The 25493-nt window shown below is 49.1% G+C and overlaps 10 protein-coding genes across 10 annotated transcripts; 4 read left to right on the top strand and 6 right to left on the bottom strand.

The window, feature by feature from the left end:
• Positions 1-144: 144 nt before the first annotated feature.
• FSST1_012363 (uncharacterized protein) lies at positions 145-497 on the bottom strand (the record flags this gene model as incomplete). Its single annotated transcript, XM_083235581.1, has 3 exons — positions 145-175; positions 241-340; positions 398-497. 3 exons carry the CDS (start codon positions 495-497, stop codon positions 145-147), a joined length of 231 nt encoding a protein of 76 aa, XP_083082059.1.
• Positions 498-1625: 1128 nt separating this feature from the next.
• Positions 1626-2379, bottom strand: FSST1_012362 (uncharacterized protein; the record flags this gene model as incomplete). Its single annotated transcript, XM_083235580.1, has 3 exons — positions 1626-1723; positions 1775-2049; positions 2102-2379. The coding sequence occupies 3 exons, from the start codon at positions 2377-2379 to the stop codon at positions 1626-1628; spliced, it is 651 nt and encodes a 216-aa protein (XP_083082058.1).
• Positions 2380-3557: 1178 nt separating this feature from the next.
• On the bottom strand, positions 3558-4587 carry FSST1_012361 (uncharacterized protein; the record flags this gene model as incomplete). Its single annotated transcript, XM_083235579.1, has 2 exons — positions 3558-3867; positions 3920-4587. The coding sequence occupies 2 exons, from the start codon at positions 4585-4587 to the stop codon at positions 3558-3560; spliced, it is 978 nt and encodes a 325-aa protein (XP_083082057.1).
• A 4373-nt stretch (positions 4588-8960) lies between these two features.
• Positions 8961-11017, top strand: FSST1_012360 (uncharacterized protein; the record flags this gene model as incomplete). The annotated part of the gene is made up of 3 exons (XM_083235578.1): positions 8961-9185; positions 9246-9846; positions 9897-11017. The coding sequence occupies 3 exons, from the start codon at positions 8961-8963 to the stop codon at positions 11015-11017; spliced, it is 1947 nt and encodes a 648-aa protein (XP_083082056.1).
• Positions 11018-11365: 348 nt separating this feature from the next.
• On the bottom strand, positions 11366-13239 carry FSST1_012359 (uncharacterized protein; the record flags this gene model as incomplete). The annotated part of the gene is made up of 2 exons (XM_083235577.1): positions 11366-12942; positions 12996-13239. The coding sequence occupies 2 exons, from the start codon at positions 13237-13239 to the stop codon at positions 11366-11368; spliced, it is 1821 nt and encodes a 606-aa protein (XP_083082055.1).
• Positions 13240-13842: 603 nt separating this feature from the next.
• FSST1_012358 (AAA family ATPase VPS4) lies at positions 13843-15245 on the bottom strand (the record flags this gene model as incomplete). The annotated part of the gene is made up of 3 exons (XM_083235576.1): positions 13843-14064; positions 14112-14562; positions 14620-15245. The coding sequence occupies 3 exons, from the start codon at positions 15243-15245 to the stop codon at positions 13843-13845; spliced, it is 1299 nt and encodes a 432-aa protein (XP_083082054.1).
• A 457-nt stretch (positions 15246-15702) lies between these two features.
• FSST1_012357 (tubulin-binding prefolding complex subunit YKE2) lies at positions 15703-16254 on the top strand (the record flags this gene model as incomplete). Its single annotated transcript, XM_083235574.1, has 4 exons — positions 15703-15763; positions 15824-15894; positions 15950-16074; positions 16128-16254. The coding sequence occupies 4 exons, from the start codon at positions 15703-15705 to the stop codon at positions 16252-16254; spliced, it is 384 nt and encodes a 127-aa protein (XP_083082053.1).
• A 199-nt stretch (positions 16255-16453) lies between these two features.
• Positions 16454-17197, bottom strand: FSST1_012356 (uncharacterized protein; the record flags this gene model as incomplete). Its single annotated transcript, XM_083235573.1, has 2 exons — positions 16454-17073; positions 17122-17197. The coding sequence occupies 2 exons, from the start codon at positions 17195-17197 to the stop codon at positions 16454-16456; spliced, it is 696 nt and encodes a 231-aa protein (XP_083082052.1).
• A 1241-nt stretch (positions 17198-18438) lies between these two features.
• Positions 18439-20156, top strand: FSST1_012355 (AMSH-like ubiquitin thioesterase; the record flags this gene model as incomplete). Its single annotated transcript, XM_083235572.1, has 3 exons — positions 18439-18576; positions 18623-19929; positions 19976-20156. The coding sequence occupies 3 exons, from the start codon at positions 18439-18441 to the stop codon at positions 20154-20156; spliced, it is 1626 nt and encodes a 541-aa protein (XP_083082051.1).
• Positions 20157-21805: 1649 nt separating this feature from the next.
• Positions 21806-25333, top strand: FSST1_012354 (peroxidase/cytochrome P450 family protein; the record flags this gene model as incomplete). Its single annotated transcript, XM_083235571.1, has 5 exons — positions 21806-22067; positions 22115-22353; positions 22405-22597; positions 22649-24720; positions 24782-25333. 5 exons carry the CDS (start codon positions 21806-21808, stop codon positions 25331-25333), a joined length of 3318 nt encoding a protein of 1105 aa, XP_083082050.1.
• Between the last annotated feature and the right edge of the window lie 160 nt (positions 25334-25493).

Below are 25493 nucleotides of genomic sequence, written 5' to 3'. Positions count from 1 at the left end.
TCATTCACATGCTAATAAACACAACGTCACTCATCAAGCTCATTCATCATGTGGATCAATAATTATGTCATATTAATTCATACTAGCTCTTTGTCGCTTTTGAGAGCATCCATCCATTTATCTCATTACAAGTTATTCTTCTCCTTAGTTGGAGATCTTGGGGTCAACCTTGTTGCTGTACATTAACAGTTAGCCATGGATCTTTTGTAGGTTTAAGCCACTTGCTCATGCATCACTTACCCAGTCTGCTTTTCGTACATGCTGCGACCAGCGTCGGTGATCTTCTCCTGGTTGTCGGCGGAGACGTTGTAGCCAGACTTTTTGCTGATGGCGGAGAAAGCTGGTCAAGTCAGTACACATTGATCAAAGCGGCATAAGATAGGAGAGAGTATCATACCCTTGTCGACGTAGTCCTGGCTCTGGGCGCCGCCGGTGTTGTTGTTGCTGCTGGAAGCACCCTCCTTGTTACCACTGACAGCGTTCTTGATGAAATCCATTGTGAAGGTAGTGAGGTAAAGAGAAGTAGATTTGGTTTGTAGTGTAGTGTAGTGTAGTGTGGAGTTGTTGATGTAGATGTTGATGATGAATAGCAATCTAAAGCAGCAGCACTCGCTCTTCTTATACCTTTCAGCAACCGATCTAAGAATAGTCCAAACCTACCAACTTGGTCCAAGATCATTCAGAACTGGTAGAATAATCCGCAGATCCCCTCGATTTCCTGCCAACCCTCTTTCGTCATCCCACACTCGACAGGGGGCACAAGCTACGTCACTCTAGACCCTGAACTACCAGATACCAACTCTTCCCTCCCATCTTACTCTACCGAACGGCACGTCAATCCCGGGAATCTCGGCAGACCCGGTCTCTGGGCTTCCATCATTGCCGTTTCAGTGTTTCAACTTTACAACTTTTCCTAATTCTTCTTCTTGGTTTCTTGGTCAGAAAGCTTCGATGATTGTCACCATGATACTATAGCTCCACTTGAAGCTAAGGTGGGGAACAAAGACTTGTTGGTTCTAGGCCTTGACCATGGAAGCTGAAGTACAGAAGCTAGCGACACCGCCGTGCTAAGGGAGCTGAATTGACTGCGCTTGCAGGGACGGTCTTGCAGCTAGAGAAATTGCCGCAGCTTGTGATTCAAAGACTAAACAAGAACAAGAAAGGTGCCATGCAACGCAAGGTCTCGGCCCGTTATCGAAGAAGCTCAAGAGCTGGGAGGGAGCCAATTCGACACCAATGTAGCTTCTTATCATACCTAAGCAGAGTATCAAGTGAGCAAGGCAGCATATCATCATGAGTGCAAGGGCAAGTAAAGTGACCTGGTTTATCTTATATGAATAGTAACTCTATATCACCAAACTAGTCATCGAATCCTGTCTATACAGTCCAATTATGCAAATCATACCCGTACATGCATGCACTCTTGTTTTGTTCAATCATTAACAACTCCGTCCAAATGCAAACCCCGTCCTCTCATATTAAACCGTTCAACTCCTTGGCTCAATAGCCATGCGTCGTTATTTCGTTATAAAAAGCAAATGTTCAGTTAATGTGTACAATTCGTGCTGAAGGCACAGGCTTCAGGTTAGAGTCAAAAGAAACGAAATAATATAGCTCGTGCTGGCTTATGAGTTGACAAACACCTGGTAGGCCATGATCATAACCCAGATGAAGAAGACGGTTCCCGTTAGAGCCATGGCAAAAACAAGCTGCCAAGATTGACCTGTACCTATTAGCATGAAATCGTCGACAGAACAGAGTGATAAAAACATACAGATACTTCGCTGCTGGAGCCACGCCATAGTAGCTTCGCTCGTGCCCTTGGGATTTTGTCCGAAAACCTGTACATCGCAAACACTCTGGATAGACCCATCAGGTCCAAACAGTTGTATCGCAACCACAACAAGTCCAACAAGCCACAGTACAAAGAACATGAAGCCACCAACCATGACTATGGCAGGGAGTAGTCGTCGTTGGCTAATGAGCCAGAAAATACCGAGGATGAAGAGGATCGAGAGGGAGCCGACGGTGATGAAGTAGGGGAAGTACCTGCAATATGTTAGTATTTTATCATCGAAGAGTGGCTGCCGGATGGTCGTACCAAGGAATGCCGAGTTCCAGTTGACTCTGGATCTGGATAAATGTCGCAAAAACTCCAATAATACTCGTCGATGCCAGGAGGATCACAAAGATCCAAAAGTTCAGCTGCAGAGGCGGCCAGTTGTACGTTCGCACATGTGTAGAAGGAGGAGGGCCGTCGTAGGTCATCGAAGTTCTTGTATGGCTTGTTCCAGTCCATCCCGTCGTTCCAGTCATTCCTGTAGTTCCGGTCCATCCTGTTGTCCCGGTCAAACCGGTAAGTGTTGATTTGGCGACCATGATTGCGGATTTGATCGACCAGGTATGCAGACGTGAATCTGCAGTTTGATCTGCTTATTTCGGTAATCGAGAATTCAACGGAGTCGTTCCCTTGGTCGCTTATCGGACGCGTTACTTGCCAACGCTCCTTTCTTGCGTTGACTCTTCAAAAGACTGCCACGTCGCCAGCAGTCCCGCCGATCGCGGCACGTATTAATCGCCCTGTAGATTCGAAGTGACTTGCAGAGAAGGATACTCGAGATGGGATGCCTCAGAAAGCGAATTCTGCGTCGATGCCTCACGTTTCGCTTTGTCGATTGGAGAGTGGTTTTTCGCGTCGTGTTTAGTGGAAGATCCGGGGTGGAGATTCTGCTGCGTTGGCCAGGTACACTGCCAAAAGAAGATGTGACGTCGGGCGTCGAATACGCCAAGAGGAATTGAATTGAGGCCTTTTGCACGAGATGAGGGAGTGATGTCGTATCAGATGTAAGTTTAGATGTCAATTTAGGTGTTGGACATTAACTGTCGAATTATGTCGTAAAATTAATAATGGTAGACGATGCTGAGTCTTGGCCACAGTAACGTCTTGTCCAACATTGGCGTTGAGAGATAAATGTGGAAAAAGCAAAGAAGGAATAAATTGAAAAAGGACAAAAGTCAACAGACAAGGAATATTCTGACGCCAGAGGGTTCATCCAATCGATGAGTCCATGTGAAATTACTCCCAATGCATTTTTGGTGAGGCTTTCGTGAGGAGGTTGGGTGCGTGGCTGGGAACACGACACAACGGGGGCCAGTGACACTGCAATAGCTTTTGAATGGATACACGTCAAAAAGTAACGGATCCAGCCCAGCCTTCGAGATGCCTTCTTTATGATTGATCGATCAGAAGATCAGAATTAATATGCACTACAAAGTACTCGAGAGATATTAGGTAGTAATTGTCTTTGGGTGCCGAACTGGCTCATTGTATTAGACTTCATATGAAACGAGTACTCCCGAGGAAAGAAGACGTTTATTTCGAGAGTGATCTCGCAGTCTGCTTATATAGATGTATGGTAAATACTGACCCAATCAATCATTCATTCAACTCAAGGATATCATCAATCTTCCGCCCTCAAATACAGATAGTACTCCACATCAATGCATTTGTCCCAATCATCATGCCTTTTTCAGAATCGCAAAATAAAACGCTATGTTTATAGAAGGGTCTCACCCAGCGCGCAGCGCACAAGTGAACATCCAGCGTGGATTGTGTTCTGCTCGGCTTGCTTGGTATCGGCCAGGTGGGGGTTCACCTCGACCAGGTCAATGGCAACAAGGTTACCCGTCTCGTGAACACTCTCGCAGATAAAGTCGCCTTCACGGAGAGTAAGACCGCCTCTAACGGGTGTACCGGTGCTGGGAGCCCACATGGGGTCGAGGGCATCAACATCGAAGGACAGGTGGATGGGAGTGTCGTTGCCGATGTGGGCAAGGGCCATCTCGACGACGCGGCCAATACCGTGACTGTAAATTAAAAATCAGTAAATTTCATGAACAGAAGCACAGAAATACATACCGGTCGACGTCGTGCATGCTGAAAGCCTTGATGCCGTGCTCACGGAGGATCTTCTTCTCGCCAATATCGACGGATCGAAGACCGATGTACACCAGCTTCTTAACGCTCAGGCGCATATCATCCTCGAGCCAGCCAAAGTACTCCTCCTTCTCCTCCTTGGCCAGACCGGTCAAGAAGGCAACAGGCATACCATGGATGTTACCACTGTCACTGCTCTCAGGGGTGTTGATGTCGGCGTGCGCATCAACCCAGATAACAGCGATCTCGCGGTTCAGACGCTCCCGGGTAGCCTTGGCAGTTCCGGCGATAGTACCAATGGCAATGCTGTGGTCACCGCCGAGGGTAAGAGTCATGCGTCCCTCGCGTGAGTGCTCATACGTGTGCGAAGCGATCTTGCGAGTCACTGCAGAGGCATGGCGGGCTTTCTTCATACCGCGGAAGTCAGGGTCTGACTCGGGGATCAGATCCTCGAACTGCTGGACGCTCTCATCACCAAAGAGCTTGTAGCCGAGCTCATCACGGATCTCAGTGAGAAGACCGGACTGGATCAGAGCAGCAGGGCCAATGTCGACACCAGCTTTGGGCTGACCGCCTGAGAAACCGACAGCAACAACGCCGACCTCATCGGGCTTGGAGAGGAAGCGGCTGTTGACAAGACCAGTGTTCATTTTGGCGGTTTGGTGTAAGTGAAGCGGCGGAATGTGGGGGAGTAAGAGATGACGTAGATTTACGATAAGAGATAAGAGAACAGAGAGTGAAGAAGACAAGAGATTGATAAAAGATGAGGAGGAGAGAAAGATCAAAGGAAAGTTTGAGAGAAATAAGCCTCCATTTTGTATTTGGCCGTTAATGGCACTGGCTGTTCATCTTTCTCGGCGTCTTTTGACCTTCTCTATAGGCTGCAATCGGCCGGTCCCCGTACCTGAGAGCGGAATACGATGGATTTATTTTTAATGGGGGGTGCTTCGAAAAGTCTATTCAGGAATACGATGGATAAAATACAGTAATAGCGTCGGCTTTTCGGTTGCAAGCGGGCGGGGGTTTCTCTTACATACAAAATACCTACCAGAGTCAAACTTTACTCGACTACTACCGTATCAATAAGAAAGAGTCCATGTCATGAGTTGCACTCTTTGTCAACAATAGCTTGGAGATGGAGATGGTGGTCATCAGACAACCCAGTCACTTGACAAAAGTAGTTTAGATCCAACACCCTTTGGTTGGCTGTCAACAACCAAGAGATAGCGCAGTCCCACTGATCTGGGTCCTGGGGTTTTCTGTTACGCATCCAATCCATTCAATTTGCCCTATTTTGCTTTCCCTTTCACCAAAATGCCAGCCCCAAACGGCAGCTCAGCTCGTTTCCCCCTCCACTTATGGCCAAGTGCCGGCTATCAACCGTCCTATGTTTTTTGCCATGCGAAGTTGTACAGAACATGTCTATAAAACAATCTATCTCGCTCTCTTTCGTGTATAAACCTCAACGCCCGCCTTCTTGCAAAAAGCGTGGGATGACCGTCTCGAACCGCAGATAACCCTCTTTTCATCTTAGGTAATGTTAGGTAATGGCAAACAGCCGTCACTCTCTCCGACTCTTGTCCATGGTCATGCTCATGGGTGACGACGGCACTCCTTACCCCTAAGTTACTAGCTGTGTTTTCCTCGCTGGATCCTCGGAGCCAACGGGCATAAGAGTCGCGGGTCTGCCTTCCCCTAAGTTACTAGCTGTCGCTGCAACCTACCCCTAAGTTACTAGCTTTATATATTGCCAACCCGCCTATGTTCAGGCTTCTGGGTCTTTTTGTGAAAAGTGTCCCACGCTGTGACGCCCGCAGCGAAAAGCCAGCTTTTCTGTTATCTTTTCTTTCTGTTCTTTTACCAAATATGAATTCAGTTGGGCCGAGATGACCCGTCGAGATGGATCAGCACGAAACCTACATTCCTCACCGAATATTTTCGCCGACAGGCATTCCCTTGTTATGACTCTTGGAATATTCCAAAACTACACATTGTGTACCATGGGATAGCCCAGCAGTTCGTCCTCTTTACTTATTACCCAGCCGGTTTATTTCCTATGAGCTGGGGGAAAGCTCCGGAGCCGCAACTCTGAACCCCACCAGTGCTATTCTCTCAGAATCTATCGAGAAAGAGGGCTTCAAATAGTCACACTCCCACAATTCCCTCGTTTGCTTCAAAATGACAAGCCTACAGCGAGCAATTCTCGAGACTGGGGTCATAAAATAAACAGGCTCATAGGCTTGGCAGTACAGGCATGACCTCCAGTCTGACAAAACACGGATCTCGAGACGGATAAGGCAGGTCACAAAGACATTGTATTTATGGCAACTGTTGGCGAAACTGACAGCTCGTTTTGTTGCACAAAAATACGAAAAGAAAATTGACAATTTGGGCAATGTCATAAGCGGATGGTTGCAATTGTTGACATTAGGGTAGGACAAGCTTCGAGGTCGGTCATGAGAACAAGTCTTCGCAACGTTTTCCTTTACTTGTTTTGTTCAACGACGAATCGAGTATCCGTTGGCTTATCAGATCATGCCGGAAAAGTCACACTCGATCTGTCAAACCACTCACATCTCGAGTTTTCTTAACTCCGACCTATCTCGACAGCATTTCGGTTGTCCTCTACAGTGTCAAAGTCATGATCAACGTCTCCGTTGAGTCAGTACAGTGGCCAAACGTCAGCTGACTGGAATAGCAGAGCAGCTCGTATAGAGATCCTAACGTAATCGCGCCACGGATTTTAGATCTCGCCTCTGTTTCGGAACGGCTAAACGGACGGGTTCTCCACTGCAAAAGCTTATCATGTTAAACCCTGAGAGTGTTCGAGACCTTGAGAAGATCATTTTTCGTAGAGGAATGGTCTGGATTGCGAGACAGATATTGACAAACGTCACTAGTCGTTGTTTTGTTTGTTTCTTGTCCCACCATCGACGAGGATGCCAAGCTGTCAGTCTGCATGTCACAACAAATGTGAGTCGTGCAAGGATCTGTGGTCTATCCGCGTCTCCTGTGTCTGTACTCTGTCAACAGATCAGACTTGTTACGGGTAGGGTATTTGCTTTGCGCGGGATACCAAGGTATCTGGTGAAACAATCATGGTGATTGTGCTTGACAACCATTCATACCAACCACTGTGGGAACTAAATGCGAACTGCCCTCTATCGTTTACATTTCCAACCAGGGAGAGGCTTGCAAACAATCGCTACGTTAATTAAATGCGATATCCACCACTACGAAGATCTCATTCAACATCCATGATTACATCTAATTGTTCAAGACGAGACGGGCTAGGCTTAGCAGCCACACCACTCAGGCAATTACCCCCTTAGAGTCAAGTATGTATCTGCACCGTCGGGAACAGGAGGAGAGTGCATCTGTCAAGTTATTTATGGCTCACGACTAAATCTATTCGAGACAAGAGAAATGATCCTCCCGTCTTGGCCAGAGATTGAAACAATTTGTGTCTTTTTTAGAGTAGATGTTTGAAGGTACAATCACTTCAGTTTGAAGTCGACTTGACTGACGCTATTGTCTCGAGTGGACTATGCTGTACCTTGTATGGGGCAAGTCGGTTGTGGGACAGAACGTTGGATTGCGGATTCGATAATAAGCGTAGAAGCAAGGCACAATATTCGGCGTAATTACTCCCTGCCGCCAAAGTGAATGAGTACAGAGTACTCTGTACATTGCGCAAAATATCCATTATCTGTGAGAGAGTCAATGTGGTAAACTAGGACCACCAGTTTTGAAACAAGACTTTAATTGTTAGCCAAGACTTTTCTACTTGCTTTGTCCAAGGCTTACTTTGAGCTTGAGCTTGATTGTGATCCCTGTAATCTGTAACCCATCTGACACGCGTCCCCTCATGGGATGTTCCAAGGAAAATAGTGTCTCAGAATTGGAGAGCGGTAGAGGACACTGTGCCCTTTTACTCTATTCGGTCTTTCTCCCTTGACTTTGTCTCTCGACAACTGTCATAGGACAAGAATATTTGTCATAGGGAAACTTATTCTTCAACGGTTAAAACGTTGATCAGAAACGTCTCTTGTCACACAAAGAAATACAGTGCAACTGTTGTAAACGCAATCAAGTTGACGCGTGGAAAGTGTCTGATCGGCCCCTGATTGTCCCCAATTCCCAAATCTAAGCGGCTACGTCCCCTGTAGAAAGACCCCGATAGCAGGGCCCATGCCCCACCGATCAAGGCCTTTTCTCCAAAATCGCCCGCCCTGGGCATTTTGCAGCCCCTGAGAGAGTACTTTACTTCTCACCAGTAGTCGGTGATCAAGAATGTATTGTCCGGCAGCTAAATTGGTGATCCCACATTTTAGGTTGTGCTAGTCTGAACCTGGAGCTGTTTTGTGCCTGTAACTGCAACTGGAGTGTTTAGTCTATAATTTTTGATGTGACGGACAAAGTCTAGTTCTAGCAAATCTTTGAGCAGCTCCTCCTTCTTCTTCTGTTTGACCTACCAACGTTACGACTCATGCTTTCCATCTCTCCCTGTTTAATAAATCTCCTCCTTATCAAACCTCACATTTACCTTCTTTCCTCTCTCTACTAACTTCCTGTGGGAAAGTCATCGATTCTTGATCTCTTCTTTTTTCTCTTGACCCCCTTTATTTGACAATCCTTGTCTGTCCGTTCTCTATTACCTCTCTAACCCACTCTCCCCACGTTTTACCCTTCCCAGCATCGCACCTACAGTACAGCAAAACGACAGCTCGACATTATCTCTTGCCTGCGAGCAACACACGACAAGGACGATTTAATCATGCGGTGAAGAAGCGAACTTTATTAATTATATCGAAACGTCTTTTTCTTTTCTTCACGAGTTTCATCACATACAGTTATCGTCTTTGGAACGACTTTCTGCCCCGCGATCGACCGAATTCGTCACCTCGCCCTCGATTCGAAAAACTTGGCCGCGCATACGTATTCTGTCGCTGGCGTCAGAATTCCCTCTTGCGCTGCGCCGTAATTCTGGCACATAGTATCGAATAATAATCACGCCGACGATATGCCCAAGATGATTGCGCCTGGGTTCAGGACACGGCGCACCTCCTCCTTCATCCGATTCGGCGCCCTTGCTACTCTCCTTGTCTTTGCTTTCTGGAGTTTTACCAGTCGCGCTCCCACGCCGCAACTTCTTCCTCTCCACAAGTCCCAACAACAGCCTTCCGACAGCTCGAACCCAATTCCTCCTCCTCCTCCTCCTCCTCCTAAAAAGGCAGTGCAACAACCTGTACGTGAAAGAGAACAGATGCCCCTTAAGTATGCTACTTGCTAACTGTCTGTTGTAAAGTTAGCAAACGACAAACCTGTACAGGGCCCTCACCCGATTGACAAGCTCATACATGATGGTGGAAAGCGACACAAGGAGCAGCTCGCCAGGGAGTCGCATACTCTAGAAGATGCTGCGCAAGCTTATCGCAAGCGTCGTGGACGTCATCCGCCTCCAGGTTTCGATAAATGGTTTGATTATGCCAAGCAGCACGACGCTGTTGTCGTTGAAGAATTCTGGGATCAAGTTTACCATGATATCGACCCCTTTTGGGGTGTTCCTCAGCCTGTGATTCGCAAGGAGGCGTACAGCTTTGAGATGTCAATTCACATTCGAAACGGCAAAGCCAATTCCACGAGTGATTGGTTCTGGACGCTGATTTGGCTCGACATGATTCGTTCGATTGAACACATGGTTCCGGACTTGGATATGCCACTGAACGCCATGGACGAGCCTCGCCTTGTCGTGCCTTGGGAGGATATCAATGGCTATATGACAAAGGGAGCGGAATCGCGCAAACTTTGGTCAGCTAAGGAAGTAGTCTCGGATTTTCAGAAGCTACCCACAGCTGGACGACATGACAGGAACGTCAGAATTCCGTTCAAACGATGGGAGAAGACCAGTACGCGCCTTTCAAACAGCCTCTTGATTAACATTGCTAACATGCTACAGGTCCTTATTGGCCCATTGCCAGTCGAGGATGCCCACCTGATAGTCCAGCCCGCCAGGCCCCTTTGAAGGATTCCTTCAACGAAAACCCCGACATCGATATGTCGAACGCCGAACCGCACTCCTACGCTGGCTTTGTGTCCAACTTTACCCAATCGAGCGAGATCTGTCACCAGCCCGATCTTCAAGGTCTTAATGGACTCTTGATCAACCCTATTTCTGTATCGTCCACCAAGATCCTGTTTCCCATGTTTGGCGGTTCCAAGCTTGCCATCAACAACGAGATTCTCCTCCCTCCTCCGATCTACTGGCAGGCGGAAGAGCGATTCACAGGTGGCGAGGACAACATTCAGTGGCACGACAAGGGCAGCACTGTGGTGTGGAGAGGTGTTGCGACTGGAGGAAAGAACAAGCCAGAGAACTGGCGCGGGTTCCATCGTCATCGTTTTGTCTCGATGCTCAATTCTACAAAGCTTACCGCAGCGGAAAAGGGCACTGCGAAGCCAGAGAACTTTGCCCTTCCGTCAGAGCAGTACCATCTCCAAGCGCAAGCTCAAGGACGACTAGGCGACTGGGTAGGCGAGTGGTCCGACGCTGGCTTCGTTGATCTTATGTGCTCGCCCAGCGAAGACGAGGGCAGGTGCTGGTACACAGACCACTACTTTGCAAAGGTCGACGGAATGGACATGCACGAGCAGTTCGCCTACAAGTACGTCCCCGATATCGACGGGAACTCGTTCTCAGGCCGCTATCTCGGCTTCCTTAACTCGACCTCCCTTCCCATCAAGGCTACCCTCTTTCGCGAGTGGCACGATAGTAGACTTGTACCTTGGGTGCACTTCGTTCCTATGGACAACCGTTTCCAGGACTTTTATGGCATCATGGAATATTTCCGTGGCTACGCTGACACTGCCGGCCACGACAAGGCTGCCGAAAAGATTGCGAATGCCGGAAAGGAGTGGGCGAACAAGGTGTTGAGAAAGGAGGATATGCAGATTTACGTCCTGAGACTACTTCTCGAGTACGGACGTGTCATTGCGGACGATAGAGATAAAATGGGCTGGGTAGACGACGCTCTAAAGGATCCTTCCATCGAAAAGACATGGGAAAGTTTCAACTTGTGAAGAGACAACAAGACAAGTGTGTTAACATCATTTCGGAGTTTGGCCTTGATTTAAGGGTGGGCGATGGCGTTACGGTGTGCGATATTTATCTGTGATGATGGCATGTCGACAGTCTACGGACTCTCTCGACCGGCGAGATTGAGCGGAGGCATTTCAAAGTACATATAGAACTACACAATGGGCATACATGAACAGCAAGTGTCAAGTAAAAGACATCATACTTGGTGGGAATCTGAACTATTTGCCTTCATTACATCAATCAGCCCATAATGATTGAAACGTCTTGCTATAAAACTCCGTATTATACTTTTGATACAAATCCTTATTTATGCAATTGACTCCTTTTATTTAAAAATTAGTTACCCCCATTGAACTTGCCCCCATTGCGCCGCTTTTGGTTGCATCATCCTCTTCCGTGGGAACGGCGGCAAAGTCGTACTCATCCATTAAACGTCCTACAAGAGTTGTGTAGCTGGGAGCAAAGGGCCATTCGAGCCAAGCCTTGATGATATCCGCCCAGTGTTGTTCCGTCACGCATCTTGCGGCCAACGCTCCGTGCTTCGTTAGGGGTGAGCCTCCCTGCGCTGGGTCGTAGATGGAAGCCACACTAGGTGCTTGGTCACCGAAACCAGGCCATAGACCGTCCATGGCAGCGGGGACAGGGAGAAGCATGTGCTGCCACCAGTAGCGCAGCATGGTATCTGAGATGGTGCCGTTGCGGGCAGTAGGGCCGTGCTGGCGAATGTATGGGTTCATGGCTTTGGGTTGGAGGTCGAGAAAAGCGCCAGGCATTCTGGGGAAGAATTCCTCGGGGCGTGTGGCGAGCGGTTCAAATGGGCGACGATCCCAGAACAGAGTGGGTTCTTCTTGTTTCCAAAGCTGGTAGTTATCACGAACCATTGCCCATTCTTTCCGTGTGTTCTTCTTGATGTTATCGAGACGCTGATCGAAAGCCTTTTCGGCGGCGGCGAACTTAGACGGAGATTCAGAGCCCATCTTCATGATACGATCGCGCTCTTGCAAAAGTTCGAGGTAGAGTGCTGAGTCTGCGAGGTCGTACTTTTGACGGAAGCGCAACGCTTTGAGACGCTCGGATGGCGACTCTTTCCTAGAGATTGCAAAGAGTTCCTCGGCATCTGCGAGCTCTTGGCGGAAAGGTCGGCTATGGATTGGGCGCTCAACACCGGCGAGAGGTCTACCTGCGTACTCACGGTTTTCGGTGAGGTTCTTGTAGACGGCTGTTTCGCGGCCTGAGGGCATGGTAAGGCCAGCTTTCTTCATGCGGTCGAGCGTGCGATATCCGGATTCCATGTTGATCCACTCATCGCGGAGTTCGAAACGGTCTTCAATCTCGGTGTCATGGCCTGCGACTTCGTGGAGCCATTCGAGGGCGAGTTCGGCTTCGAAAGCGCTGCGTTTGCGACGGATTGCGCTTCGTGGGAGGAGTCTGCGCTTGCCGTCGTCGGAGATCCAGATGAGCATGCGCACAAGACCGTATTGTTGGAAGAGCGAGGCGGTGCGGATACTGGACATGAGCTGGTAGAGAACCATTGTACTAACGCACTCGAACATTTGGTACTTCTTAGGTGGGCAGTAACATAGGTTGATGCTGACGAGTAATGTATCGTTGCGTTCTGGTTCGGCGGCAGGATCTCGGATTTTTTGTTTGACGACGCTTTCGAGAACTTCTTGAAGTTCTTTCCAGAGGATACCTGCCTTGGGTACGACTTCGACGTTGGGTTTGTTTAGGAAATCGCCGAGGAAGGGCTTGTAGGCTGCGATATCTGGTTCCATGAGGATGTGCTTTCGAGGCTGGACGAGTTCGTGGAGAGTCTTGCTCCAGACGCCGGCGCCGGGGTTTATATCGACTAGATCGCAACCGCGATGGCGTTCGAGGGAAGGACCGATATAATTGGCGACATCGTCTAAACAATTGATGAGCTATGAAGTCACTTGGGCTGCTAATAGACAAACTCACCACAAAGTTCCTGGCTAACGATACTAACGCGATGTCTATCACCAAGTGTACTCTTCTTTCCTTGAGCTGTAGGGGTCCAAATTCCCGTGTCCTTAAGCTTCTGTGCTATTTCATTATCTGCTTTGAGCTGGTCGCTCACGAGTCGTCTTGAGGCGAAGTAGCGTAGTTGGGGTTTGATGCGTGCCGTCGTGTGCCGGAACGGCCGCACAAGAGTCGATCGCGCATTTTGCCTAGCGATAAACATTTGGGTATGCAGAATTAGCTATATTTCGACCGTACAACGGTCATCAAAAGTGGGCGAAATGATGGCATGCTGAATAGAAGATGGGAATTTCTAGGTTTTGCCGCGATTGACCGCTGAGATTAGATGGATAAGATAAGATGAAGCTGGGATGTGAGGCGGGGGTTTAATGAGCAAATGGGCTGTAGAATCAATGACCTCGGTTTATTGTCTGCTCCTGCAATACTTTTGTTTTTCTTTATAGTGTTTTGTATCTCATAGTATTTGACTGTGCGGCGAGAGCTCTATACATACTTTGAGAGCAGTTTATTCAAACAATTACAACCTCAAAATGTCCAAGAGATATCGCCTACCCTACGTCAATCGATTAAACATGACATGCTATAAGGGTGGCATTGAAGTGTTTAGATAGTAATACCAACAACTTATATATCAACATTTCTTCCACTCATTTCCACACCAGGATTCCCAAGCTACAAGATAAATAAAACTCCACGAGACGCCGCCATGCTGTAAGAGACAATTCTGGAAACTCGCTGCCTCCCAATACCTCTCCGCCTTATGTATCTACGACAAGTGACTGCTGTAACTCGATTCATGTCTTCATCATGCACCTTCGCTACCAAACTCGTTGGTCCACTCGATCTGCCTTGCGATATCGTCTTTGGATACAGTTGGATGCGAGTCGTCAAGAGCCATCTCAAAGTCCTTTAGCTGCACGTCTGGAGCCATTAGTTCCTCCGATGAAACGTCGTCGTATGTCATTTCAATCTTTTCTGGGTCGCCGGGCGAGCAAGGCGTCAACATGCGCTTTCCATCTTTCATAACCTGGACTTGTTAGTAGAGGTTAATGTGCACGAATAAGTCAAACTTACAGCCTTGAAGTGGGTGGCTTGTAGAATCTTTCGGACAGGCCTCATCAGGGCAGATTGGACAACGTTGGCGATATCGCTACCAGACATTCCATCCGATTTGGAAGCGAGAATGTTGTAATCGCTCGCCACGAGAGCAGTATCGGTGTCGCCAATAGCCAGCTTAAACATGCGCGCGCGACCATTAATGTCGGGAAGACCAATATGCACACGACGCTGGAATCGTCGTCGAATAGCAGCATCGAGTTGCCAGGGAATATTGGTAGCTCCCAGAACTAAAATACCCTTGCTGTCATTGCCCACACCGTCCATTTGAACCAGGATCTCGGTCTTTATACGGCGTGAAGCCTCGGACTCGCCTTCACCACGGGGACCGCACAGGGCATCGATTTCGTCGATGAAGATAACCGAAGGCTTATTTTCGCGCGCCATGGAAAAGAGGGCCTTGACCAACCTGCGCAAGACCGTGGTTAGATACAGCATGTCACTAATCGCTGCGGGGAAGACTCACCTTTCACTTTCACCCATCCATTTACTGACCAGATCAGAACTGCTGATACTGAAAAAGGTACTGTTTGCTTCTGTCGCAACAGCCTTGGCGAGGTAACTTTTACCTGTACCTGGAGGACCGTAGAGCAGGATACCTTTCCACGCCTGTCGTTTACCCTGGAACAGACTGGGGAATTTGATGGGCAGCACAACAGCTTCCTTTAATGTCTCCTTGGCACCCTCAAGACCAGCAATATCCTCCCACCGCACGTTGGGCCTCTCCTGGAGAATAGCACCCGACAATGCGTTGCGCAACTTTTTGTTATCGTCGTCCTCACCCGCTGGAGGCTTGCCTTTGCTAGTGGAGGCACCGTTAGCGCCCATAGCAGCCTTTCCGTTTCCATTTGAGCTGGCATCGTTCTCGTTGGCGAGGAATTGCTTGAGCTTCTCTGCGCGGTCGAGATAGGTGGCCATCTTCTCCTGCATGGTGACTTTGAGAGCCTTGTTCTTTTCCCACTTGAGCGCCTTGACCCAGAGTTCCATGGAGGACATGTAGAGGTCAAAGGCCTTTTGGTACTCCTTGTTGTGGTCGGCCGTGATGGCCTTTTGCACCTCTGCGATGGCGCGGTCGCGAAAGTTGGTCGACATGGTGACGTTGGTCGATCGGAGAGAGACGTGGGGTAGGGGGTTTTGTTGAAACGTCGGTGGGTGAAGGTGTCGTCGGGTCTTGTACAACTCCCCAGCGGGATAAGGAGGTGACAAAGGCTGAGGATCGAGGAGTGACAGTCACTGGTAAAAGGGTCAAGTCGCTATCGAGATGGAGGGTTTGGTTGAGGCAACAGTCAATTGCGCTGGACGGGCTGTACAGTACTGGGACCGATTGGCGGGGAAACATGGCCCAGATCCATATGGACCTCAAATGATGCTTATAGCGGGGCAGAGAGGGGCTGCACAACTTTACTGTATCGTCTCTCGATGACTTGGCAGTTTAGACGATAACTGAATGGAGATTTACTAGGACGATTCAAAATAGGCAGAAACATTTCTACCTGCTTAGCTATATTTTACCACATTTTACACCATCACTCGTCAGCTACCAAATACCATGTCGGATCCCCAAGCTCAGCTCCAGGCCCTGTCTGATGACTTCCAGAAGCTTCAAGGCGGTATGTTCAATTCGATCTTTGAGTGAGCCAAAGACACGTGCTAATGCAAAAAAAAAACAGAACTCCAGAACGCTATCGAGTCGCGACAAAAGCTCGAGGGTCAGAAGCAGGAGAATGTTGGTGTGAAACAGGTTGGTCATCTTGACATAAGCATTACAATAAAACAGCTTTCTAACCCAAATCAAGGAGTTTGAACGCCTACAAGAGGGCGAGACCATCTACAAGCTTTCTGGTCCCGTGCTACTCAAGCAGGACAAGTTTGAGGCCGAGAACACAGTCAAGGGCCGTCTAGACTACATTAGTAGTGAAATGTGAGTGTCATTCCTTCCAAGATGTATACCCTTGTCTGACTGACCCGATTTAGCAACCGACTAGAAGACACAATCAAGGAAACTCAAGGAAAGCTCGAGAGGAAGAGGTCAGAGATCATTCAGCTTCAACAAAGCGCTCAAGCAGCTGCTCAAGGCAAGGGCAAGGAAGCATCCAAGTGATTTCACAAAAAGAGAGAGACAAGAGTGGATTAACAAAAAATAGACCATGAGTTGAGTTATATTTCTACAAAAAACATTGATGAAGATAATGCAAATTAGACAAATACCTGGCACTTTATAAATGCCGCGCTAAATGATACCAATGGGAGAGAGTCTTCCGGTACTCGTCCAAAACGCCAGTCGTGATTCGTGAAGTGATCTAGTTGATCGTCATGATGCTGAAACCCCAGGGAACGCCCATGTTCTTGTGTTCCAGAGCGGCACTGGGTGAGAACATGAAATCTTGCTTGTCGTCAGCGGCAATGGGCTGAGGTGTCGCGGCGTCTTCATCGGCGTCCATGGCAGTGAGGATGGCCTCAGCGATGTCGCTCTTCTTTGCACAATTCTCAAACACGCTATCGCCCTCGATGAGGCTCTGCATCAAAGCTCGCTGATCGCTCTCTGTGAACAATTGGGCCTCGCGGTTGAGAACGCCATAGGTAACCTTCTCGCCCGTCTGCGCTAGGCGCTGGAAGATGGTGGTGAAGGCAGCAATGGCCTGGGCCACAATGCGAGCCTTTTGTTTTGAGCTGAGGTTTGCAAAGAACTCGGATGTCTCCTGTTCTAGAAGCAGTTGTGTGTTTGTGTCGAAGATGGATTGGAGGATACGGTGGAGGATGTTGCGACAGTTGAGGTCAAGGTCGGCGCAGACGTCGAGCTCAAAGACTGATGAGATACTGCGGAGGATGCTGGAGAGGGCATCGACAGGGTTGACGTTGCTGGGGAGATTGACGTGCCCTTGATCGATGGTAAAGATCTCGACGGCAGTGTTTACGGCAGCTGTGCATGTCAGTTTGTTGATCTATAGGGTGTGTTGGTGCTACATACATCCGCGGGCAGCGTTGACATCGAAGGACTTGACCTCGACAGCGGAAACGGTGGAGTTGTTCTTGATGGTATCCATGGTGATGTAAGTGAGGTAGAAGGGTATGACGAGTTAAGTGTTTGATAAAGTATGATGAGGTACAACGAACTCAGAACGAATTGAGACTGTATTTATAAATGTGAGATTGAATTCTAAAAACATAGGCACGAGACCTGGGGGAGGGCTAGCTTTTGAACTTGGTCGCCCCTTGGAAAAACTTTACTTAGATGCCCAACTTGTTGAGGATCTGACATATCCTGGCAACCTCATAATTAGGTCTTCATGGCCACACCGTGGTCAATGCCCCCTTACCTGAGGTGAGGTGTCATGGGCGTGGATAGATGGGCCGATGACCGTGGGACCATTGGGGGGCCTCTTTCACCGTGGGATGACCGACTAGGTGTAGTGGCGGCGATTCAATGCGACGCGATCATGATCATGGTCATGATGACCCCAGTCCAAGACTTTGTTTTGGGATGTTAAGATGCACATCTCTTGGTATGTACTCACACCTTAACAGTCATGACTAGATCCCGTTGCCAAGTTTTGAGTCTAGGCGTAAGATAGAAATCTGCATCTACCGCCGGTCCTAGAGTTCCCGTCTTGCCGTATTTCCTGTTGTGGTAGTCTCATTAGGAATTGCGATCCGAGTTCCCCGAACCCAACCTCAAGCTTCCATGCATGGATGATGGATGTATTTCCAAGGCGAATTATCCCGGCCTTGACTCTGAGTCCTCGGGAGAAATCGGAAGAGAGGCAAAGACAAGCTCTTGTAAGGCCTAAAGTTACTGAGAAACCTTGCCAAGGAAGTTCCGACTCGGTGAGACAGAACTAGGAGTGCATTACATGGAGACTGTAATTGTACGATTCTCATAAAGAAAACACGCCATCAGTCTATGCATGATACAGGATAAAAAGTGTGGCTTATCATGATGAGGCGTTACGCCACAAATAGTTTGGTGAGTGTTTCATCATTTTGGTTTATCTGCATATATCTCGCTATGTCATTATATACTGCATATAGCCATCTCCTTCCCCGCCATTGGGCATGGAGGGGCAATCAAGGTACCGACACCTGCCATGAGGCGCTACGCGTCGTCACAGGACCTGATTCATGGATTCCATCTTCATACTCGAGTTTCCCATCTCCAGGCAACATCTTAAAGTTGTCGCCTAACGAGCCACGCGGCAGTTCAACTTGACGACCATGAACCGGATATAAACGTCTCTGACGACTTTGCGACAGTCATCTTTCAAACGTCATCTCTCAATCTTTCGAAATGGACTCGCGCATAGCGATGCGGCCATCTCGGCCGCAAACCGTCAAAGAGTTGGTTGCCCAAGCCGAGAATTTCGACTTCAATATAAATATTCCTTTTAAGCACTGGATACGTGCAGCCGAAACACTATACCAAGAGGTGTGTGCTTTCTAATTCTATTTGACATGTTAGCTAATTTGTTCAGGCCTCTTTTGCGGTTTCAGATGGCGACTATGGCCGAGCTTACATGATGCTGTATCGACACTCCCTCCTCATCCTCAAATACCTTCCGTCACATCCAAAGTTCAAAGAACCCGACAACAAGAAGGCTTATCTGGTTCTATCGAAGCGCATTCAGCGCGTGATCCAAGATCTTGAACAGCTCAAACCCGAAATTGAGAATGCCGTCAAGGAATGGGAACGAATGGCACTTTCACCAAAGGCGACTGACGAAACGCCAGCCCCTTCGTCGCGATACGAACAATTCGCAGCTCGCGATCCAACTTTGAGCGGCAATGCTAGGATTTTGGATGCTTCTGACCATCAAGACTTGGCGGTTGATCTGGCACAGAGGGAATTGACACGAAGAGATACCGCGAGGAGAGCGACGAGGCATTCTGGGATTACCGACGAGGATATCATGTCGAGGAGGAGGGGAGGTAAATGGGATCAATGGGATGGCGTGCGAATCGGAGACGATGAGGATCTACAGCGGCAGATGGAAGCGACTAGGCATGCCCTCGACTCGGCGCACGATAGACGCAACGACGATGATTTCCGACCGACGTCGCATACCTACAACTACCCGTCTATCTCGAGACCTCGACCAGTCGAGTACGAGAGAAGTACAACACCGACCGCCCCATCAATACAGCCAAGCCGACCACCTAAGGAACCTGTCGCTCTGCCGCCGAAAGAACCCCTACACCCGACTCTATCACAGCCGCTACCCCCAAGCCTTCCACAAAAGGTGCCTCTATCGGGATACGCACCTCTTATACCATCTCCAGCACCTCACACTGCTGGTGATCGACCCGAAGTTCCTCGCAAAGAGGCGCTCAGCCCAACTGGGGACGCTGGCCCACCAGCAATTCCCCAAAAAGAACGTCTCACATTTAAGCCAGGCGCATACCTTGAGAACGGCGACCCAATACGATCTCTCTTCCTCCCGAAAAACCTCCGGCAGAAATTCCTGGACATTGCTGCTGATAACACACGCCGGGGACTTGAGATGTGTGGTATGCTGTGTGGAACGCCTATCAACAATGCGCTGTTTGTCAGGTGTCTCTTGATCCCCGATCAAAAGTGCACATCGGATACGTGTGAGACAGAGAATGAAGAGGTCATGTTTGACTATTGTATGAATGAAGATTTGCTTCTTCTGGGGTGGATCCATACGCATCCAACACAGACCTGTTTCATGAGTTCTCGAGATCTCCATACTCATGCTGGATACCAGGTTATGATGCCGGAGAGCGTGGCTATTGTGTGCGCACCAAAGTTTCAACCTTCGTAAGTTATCGCATCAATCGTTGTCCGTCCAAGCTAACAAGTCAAGGTATGGAATCTTTCGCCTGACTCATCCGCCAGGACTAGATCACATCCTGAACTGTAACCATCAGGATACATTTCACCAACACTCAATCGACAATATCTATCGTGGTGCGGGTCAGCCTACGGGCCATGTGTATGAAAGCGATAAGTTGGACTTTTATGTACACGATCTGCGAACCAAATAAAGGGATTGTCACGGTACTAAGAATGAACGAGGTAGAGGGCGGCCATGCATGCATAGCGCTGGAGTTTTACAGGTGATGGGGTGCTTGTTTCAGTACAGTAGACTTACAAAGACAAGATAAGACTCTGATCAATGGCTAAGAAGTCACCGTGAGACAGGATCTGCGAGTTGATGGCAAGTGAGTTGTGAACTTGCAAAGTTAGTACTCTGTACACCAGCCTGCGACCTTGTCCAGCGCCCTAGACAGTCCGACAGTGCGATACAGTACGAGACAGTGACCAGTGGATCTCGTCGATCTCTCGTCCCGCTGTGGAGAGCAGATTAAGATTGTACCCCCTAGCTCCCGGCAGTAGAGGGCCTCTTGTTGTTCTCTTTTCTTCCTAGCTCAGTGACCAGGGGGCAGATCGATAGTCCATAGTTGGGAACCCAAAAGGGCTGATGATGGGCATGCAGGGTAGCGATCAACAAGCTGAGGATTTGATGTCTGCGTCTCCCTTGACCGGGTGAGTGGGTGAGAGTTGAGATGAATGAACGGGGAATTTTATTAGTTTGACTTTTCAGTCATAGAGACACTCACACATATCGAGATAAGAGGATGTTGTTGTTTTGATATGCCATCACAACAACCTCAATGAAAACATAACGGGCTATTAACAATATCCCGGAAATTGTATCAAGACAATTCCTCATTCTCTTCCAGCCAACTACGACAAACCACGTCATTGTCTCTTGCACTCTCCCTCACCTCAATTCACGACATGACTGCACCATTCCCAAAAGGGTCTTTCAGCTGTGATGCAACTGACCATTTAGGTTCAAGCTGATTACACAAACCCAGTCCACAGTGTCTCAGTTGGAGAAGAGGTGATCGGCAGAAAAAAGACAAGGTTTACCGCTACGTAGGGGAGCTGAACAAAGTGCCGGTATCTAGTCTGACTAGTGGTACCGCAGATTCTGGGACGGGAGCCATGGATGAATAGAACCAAGGGAGGCTCGGACCGCTGGAGAACTGAGCTTTGGGCATTATATGTTGGTGTTTTGATCGTTATGATGTGAATTGATATAGAGATATTGGAGGGATGTGATGGCAATAGACATCCAAGTAAGAATAATTGCGTTACTCGCCTACTCAATCGCTCAGATCTCAATTCATGTCTCATCTAACAAGACAAGATCTCAGACAAAGCGGAGAGTTATGTACACTAATCGCCAATACAGTGCTAAATCACGCCCTGTTCTCAACCTCCTCCTCTTTTTATCTCAGCCCAATAATATGACTATCCAGACATATTGGATTGTCCCGGTGACCCAAAAGATACAGTACAAAGTGGCGCCGCCCTGGACCAGGAGGTCTATGCAGATCTGCCCTTGTTGATGTAGAGCTTTGCATCTCCAAAGGCTTCGCGTGCACACCAATGCTGCTCCGACTCCGCGCGTGCTGATCAATTTTGTTCCACCGCATTGTCCTGTCCAACCATGATCCCCGGAGAGGAACGAGTGGAATGATAATGTCTCACTTGTGGGAGATAGCTCTAGTTTGATAACTTGGTAGCATGTGCTGCGAAGGAAAAAAGGCAAGCCATAAAGATGAGCGCACGCCCACTTGTCTTGCTCTGCTCGAATCTGTATTCCTAGCAATCGACAATAAACATGGCGTCGAACCAAGCAAAGAACGGCGCTGTCGCCACGAATGGGTATGGTAATGAGAAGTCCTCTTCTTCGGCTTCTTCAAGCCAGAAGAATGAGGTTCCTGCCCCACCTCATAACAAGAGTGAGGGTCTGGTGAAGAGCATCAAGAAGCTCCGCTTGGCTTCAAAGAGACCTCTTCCTACAGAGATGGGTGACGGATCGTACCGACAGGTTGCGACTCGTCCGGGGTTGAAGCAAGATGTCCGCCGTCTTCGCGGAAAAGGTGAGTGAGCAAGTAGATGTGAGGGTATGAGTGCTGACGAGCAATAGATCTCAAGACACTGCTCGAGATCATCTCAAGTAAGCTTAAGGGAGAGATGCAGCAAGATGACAAGACCATGATCATGGAGCGAACGATCCAGCTCGTTGCGAACCTGAGCGATCACTCTAAAGTCCAGGAGGCTTTGACAAACAGCTTCATTGCCCAGCTTTGGAACTCGATTGATCACCCTCCTATGCTGTACATGGGAAACAAGTATCGTTTCCGCCAGCCTGATGGATCGTGGAACGTGAGTTTAAACCAATTGAGCCTGGGGCGAGCAATTGACTGACCTTCGTAGAACCCTTATCTTCCCCAGCTTGGTGCTGCCAGAACACCATACTCCAGAACAGTGCGCCCCAAAGGTATGAGCTTGGGTGCCCAGCCTGATCCAGAGGCTATCTTTGAGTCTGTCTTTGCGAGAGGGATCTTCCGCAAAAACCCAAACAATGTGTCGAGTATCCTCTGGTACTGGGCCACCATCATTATTCATGGTATGTTGCCTTCACTTCAGTGCGCTCTGAGCAGCGACTAACACAACGTAGACCTCTTCTGGACAAACCTCAAAGATCCAGACCAGAACGACTCATCCTCCTACCTCGATCTCGCCCCTCTCTACGGCTCAACCGAGAAAGACCGCGACTCGATCCGCACATTCAAGGATGGCCAGCTCAAGCCCGACTGCTTCGCTGACAAGCGTCTCATCGGAAACCCTCCCGGTGTTCCCATCCTCCTCATCATGTTCAACCGCTTCCACAACCACGTCGCGACTAACCTCGCTGACATCAACGAGGGCGGTCGCTTCAGCAAGCCTGGTGCCCACCTCGATGCCGAAGCTGCTGAAGCCGCTTGGAAGAAGCGTGATGAGGAGCTGTTTGAGACCGCGAGATTGGTCACGAGTGGCTTGTACATCAACATCACTCTCATTGACTACGTTCGCAACATCATCAACCTGAACCGTGCCGACACTACTTGGACTCTTGATCCTCGCCAAGAAATGGGTGTCTCTGTCGGTACCAAGGACCTGTCTGAGAGCGGTACTGGAAACGTCGTCTCGGCCGAGTTCAACCTCTGCTATCGTTGGCACTCTTGTCTCTCAGAGATGGACGAGAAGTGGGTAGAGGATTTCTACACCGAACTACTCGGCGAGAACTACGGCCCCATGAACTTGCAGACCATGATGAGGGCTCTTAAGGCGTTCGAGGCCTCGGTCGCTGATGAACCTTCTGAGCGTACCTTTGGTGGTTTCAAGAGAGGTCCTGACGGCAAGTTCAACGATGACGAGCTTGTTGAGGCGCTTGCCACCGCGATTGAACAACCCGGTGGTGCCTTTGGTGGCCGTAACGTGCCGCGTATCATGAAGCCTATTGAGATGCTGGGTATCATGCGCGGTCGCAAGTGGAACTTGGCCGGTCTGAACGAGTTCCGAAAGCACTTCGGTCTCAAGGCGTACGACACTTTTGAGGATATCAACTCAGACCCTGAAATTGCCGATTCTCTGCGAAACCTGTACCAGCACCCCGACTACGTCGAACTGTACCCCGGTATCGTCGCAGAAGAGGCAAAGACGCCTATGGTTCCAGGTGTCGGTATCGCTCCCACGTATACGATCTCCCGAGTGGTTCTCTCAGATGCTGTGGCTCTTGTTCGTGGTGACAGGTACTACACTATAGACTACCATCCCCGTAACTTGACCAACTGGGGCTTCAAGGAGGTTGATTACGACCTCAAGATCAACCATGGTTGTGTCTTCTACAAGCTCTTCTTGCGCGCATTCCCTCAGCACTTTAAGGGTAACTCTGTCTACGCCCACTACCCCATGGTAATCCCCTCAGAGAACAAGAAGATTCTCACCGACCTGAAGCGCGCGGATCGATTCGACTTTGGTCGTCCTGCGCCCACAGCAACACGTATCAACATCGTGGGCTATAAGGCAGCCAAGTACATCCTTGAAGACCAGGTCAAGTACCGCGTCTGCTGGGAGGAGGGCCTCAAGCACCTCATGGGTGAGGGCGGTGGTCGCTTTATGCTGTCTGGTGACACAGCACTGCACGCTCAACAGCGCAAGTGTATGGGTCGCCTGCTGTACAATGACACCTGGCGCAACGCGGTTAAGTCGTTCTACTCAACAACGGCCGAGATGCTTCTGAAGGAAAAGTCGTACAAGCTCGCAGGTAAAACACAGGTTGATGTCGTGCGCGACGTGGGTAACGTTGCACACACGCACTTTGTCGCGAGGATGTTCAACCTTCCCCTCAAGACGAAGCAGAACCCCAAGGGTGTCTTTTCTGAGCAGGAGTTGTACATGATCCTTGCGGTCATTTTCGTGTGCATCTTCTTCGATATTGACCCTGCCAAGTCTTTCCCTCTGAGGCAAGGTGCCAGAGAGGTTGCGCAGCAGTTGGGTAAGATTGTGGAGATGAACGTCAAGCTTGCTACCAGCGTTGGTATCAAGGGATTGTTCACCAGCAAGCCTAACAAGAATGATGATCCTCTCGCTGCGTACGGTGAGAACATGGCCAAGGGTCTTAAGAAGGCTGGTCTGAGCATTGATGACATCGTGTGGAGCCAGATCTTGCCCACCGCTGGGGCTATGGTGCCGAATCAGGCTCAGGTGGTAAGTCATATTCTATTTCGAGATTGGCGACAGAACATGTTGACTAACAAATTGTGTGTAGTTTGCTCAAACCCTGGATTGGTATCTTTCTCCTGCTGGTGAGAAGTATCGCCCTGAGCTTCATCGTATTGCCGCTCTGGAGACAGGCAACGAGACGGATGCTCTTCTGCTCGGTTATGCGATGGAAGGTATTCGCATGGCTGGAACGTTTGGACTGTACCGTGAAGCCACAACCGTTGATGTCATCCAAGAAGATGACGGTCGTCAGGTTCCTGTCAAGGCTGGTGACAGAGTCTTTGTTTCCTTTGTCACAGCTGCCAAAGACCCCAACATCTTCCCCAACCCCGAGGAAGTCGATCCTCGCCGTCCTCTGGACTCGTATATCCACTATGGCGTAGGCCCACACGCTTGTCTTGGAAGGGACATCAGCCAGGTTGCGCTGACGGAGCTGTTCAGGGCTCTGTTCAGGAAGAAGGGACTTAGGAGGGTGGCGGGTGCGCAGGGAGAGCTCAAGAAGGTGCCTCGACCTGGTGGTTTCTTTGTCTACATGACTGAGGACTGGGGTAGCATTTGGCCGTTCCCTACAAGTATGAAGGTGACTTGGGATGAATGAAGAATGAATGATGTCATGGATGGAATTATTTAGTAGTAATTAATATCTTCTTTGTCTTGTCATGAGTGACAGTGGCTGGTGCATTGATTGAGTGAAGGATTGAATGTAGCAGGTGATGAATGATAGGGCATCCTTCAGCCTCCCTCAGTAATGTCATCAC

The sequence above is a fragment of the Fusarium sambucinum genome, chromosome III (assembly GCF_050947815.1).
Source record: "Fusarium sambucinum isolate potato_lamoka chromosome III, whole genome shotgun sequence".
Taxonomy (NCBI): domain Eukaryota; kingdom Fungi; phylum Ascomycota; class Sordariomycetes; order Hypocreales; family Nectriaceae; genus Fusarium; species Fusarium sambucinum.
The sequence above is the reverse complement of the archived record's forward strand: the minus strand, read 5'-3'. Positions and strand labels throughout refer to the sequence as shown.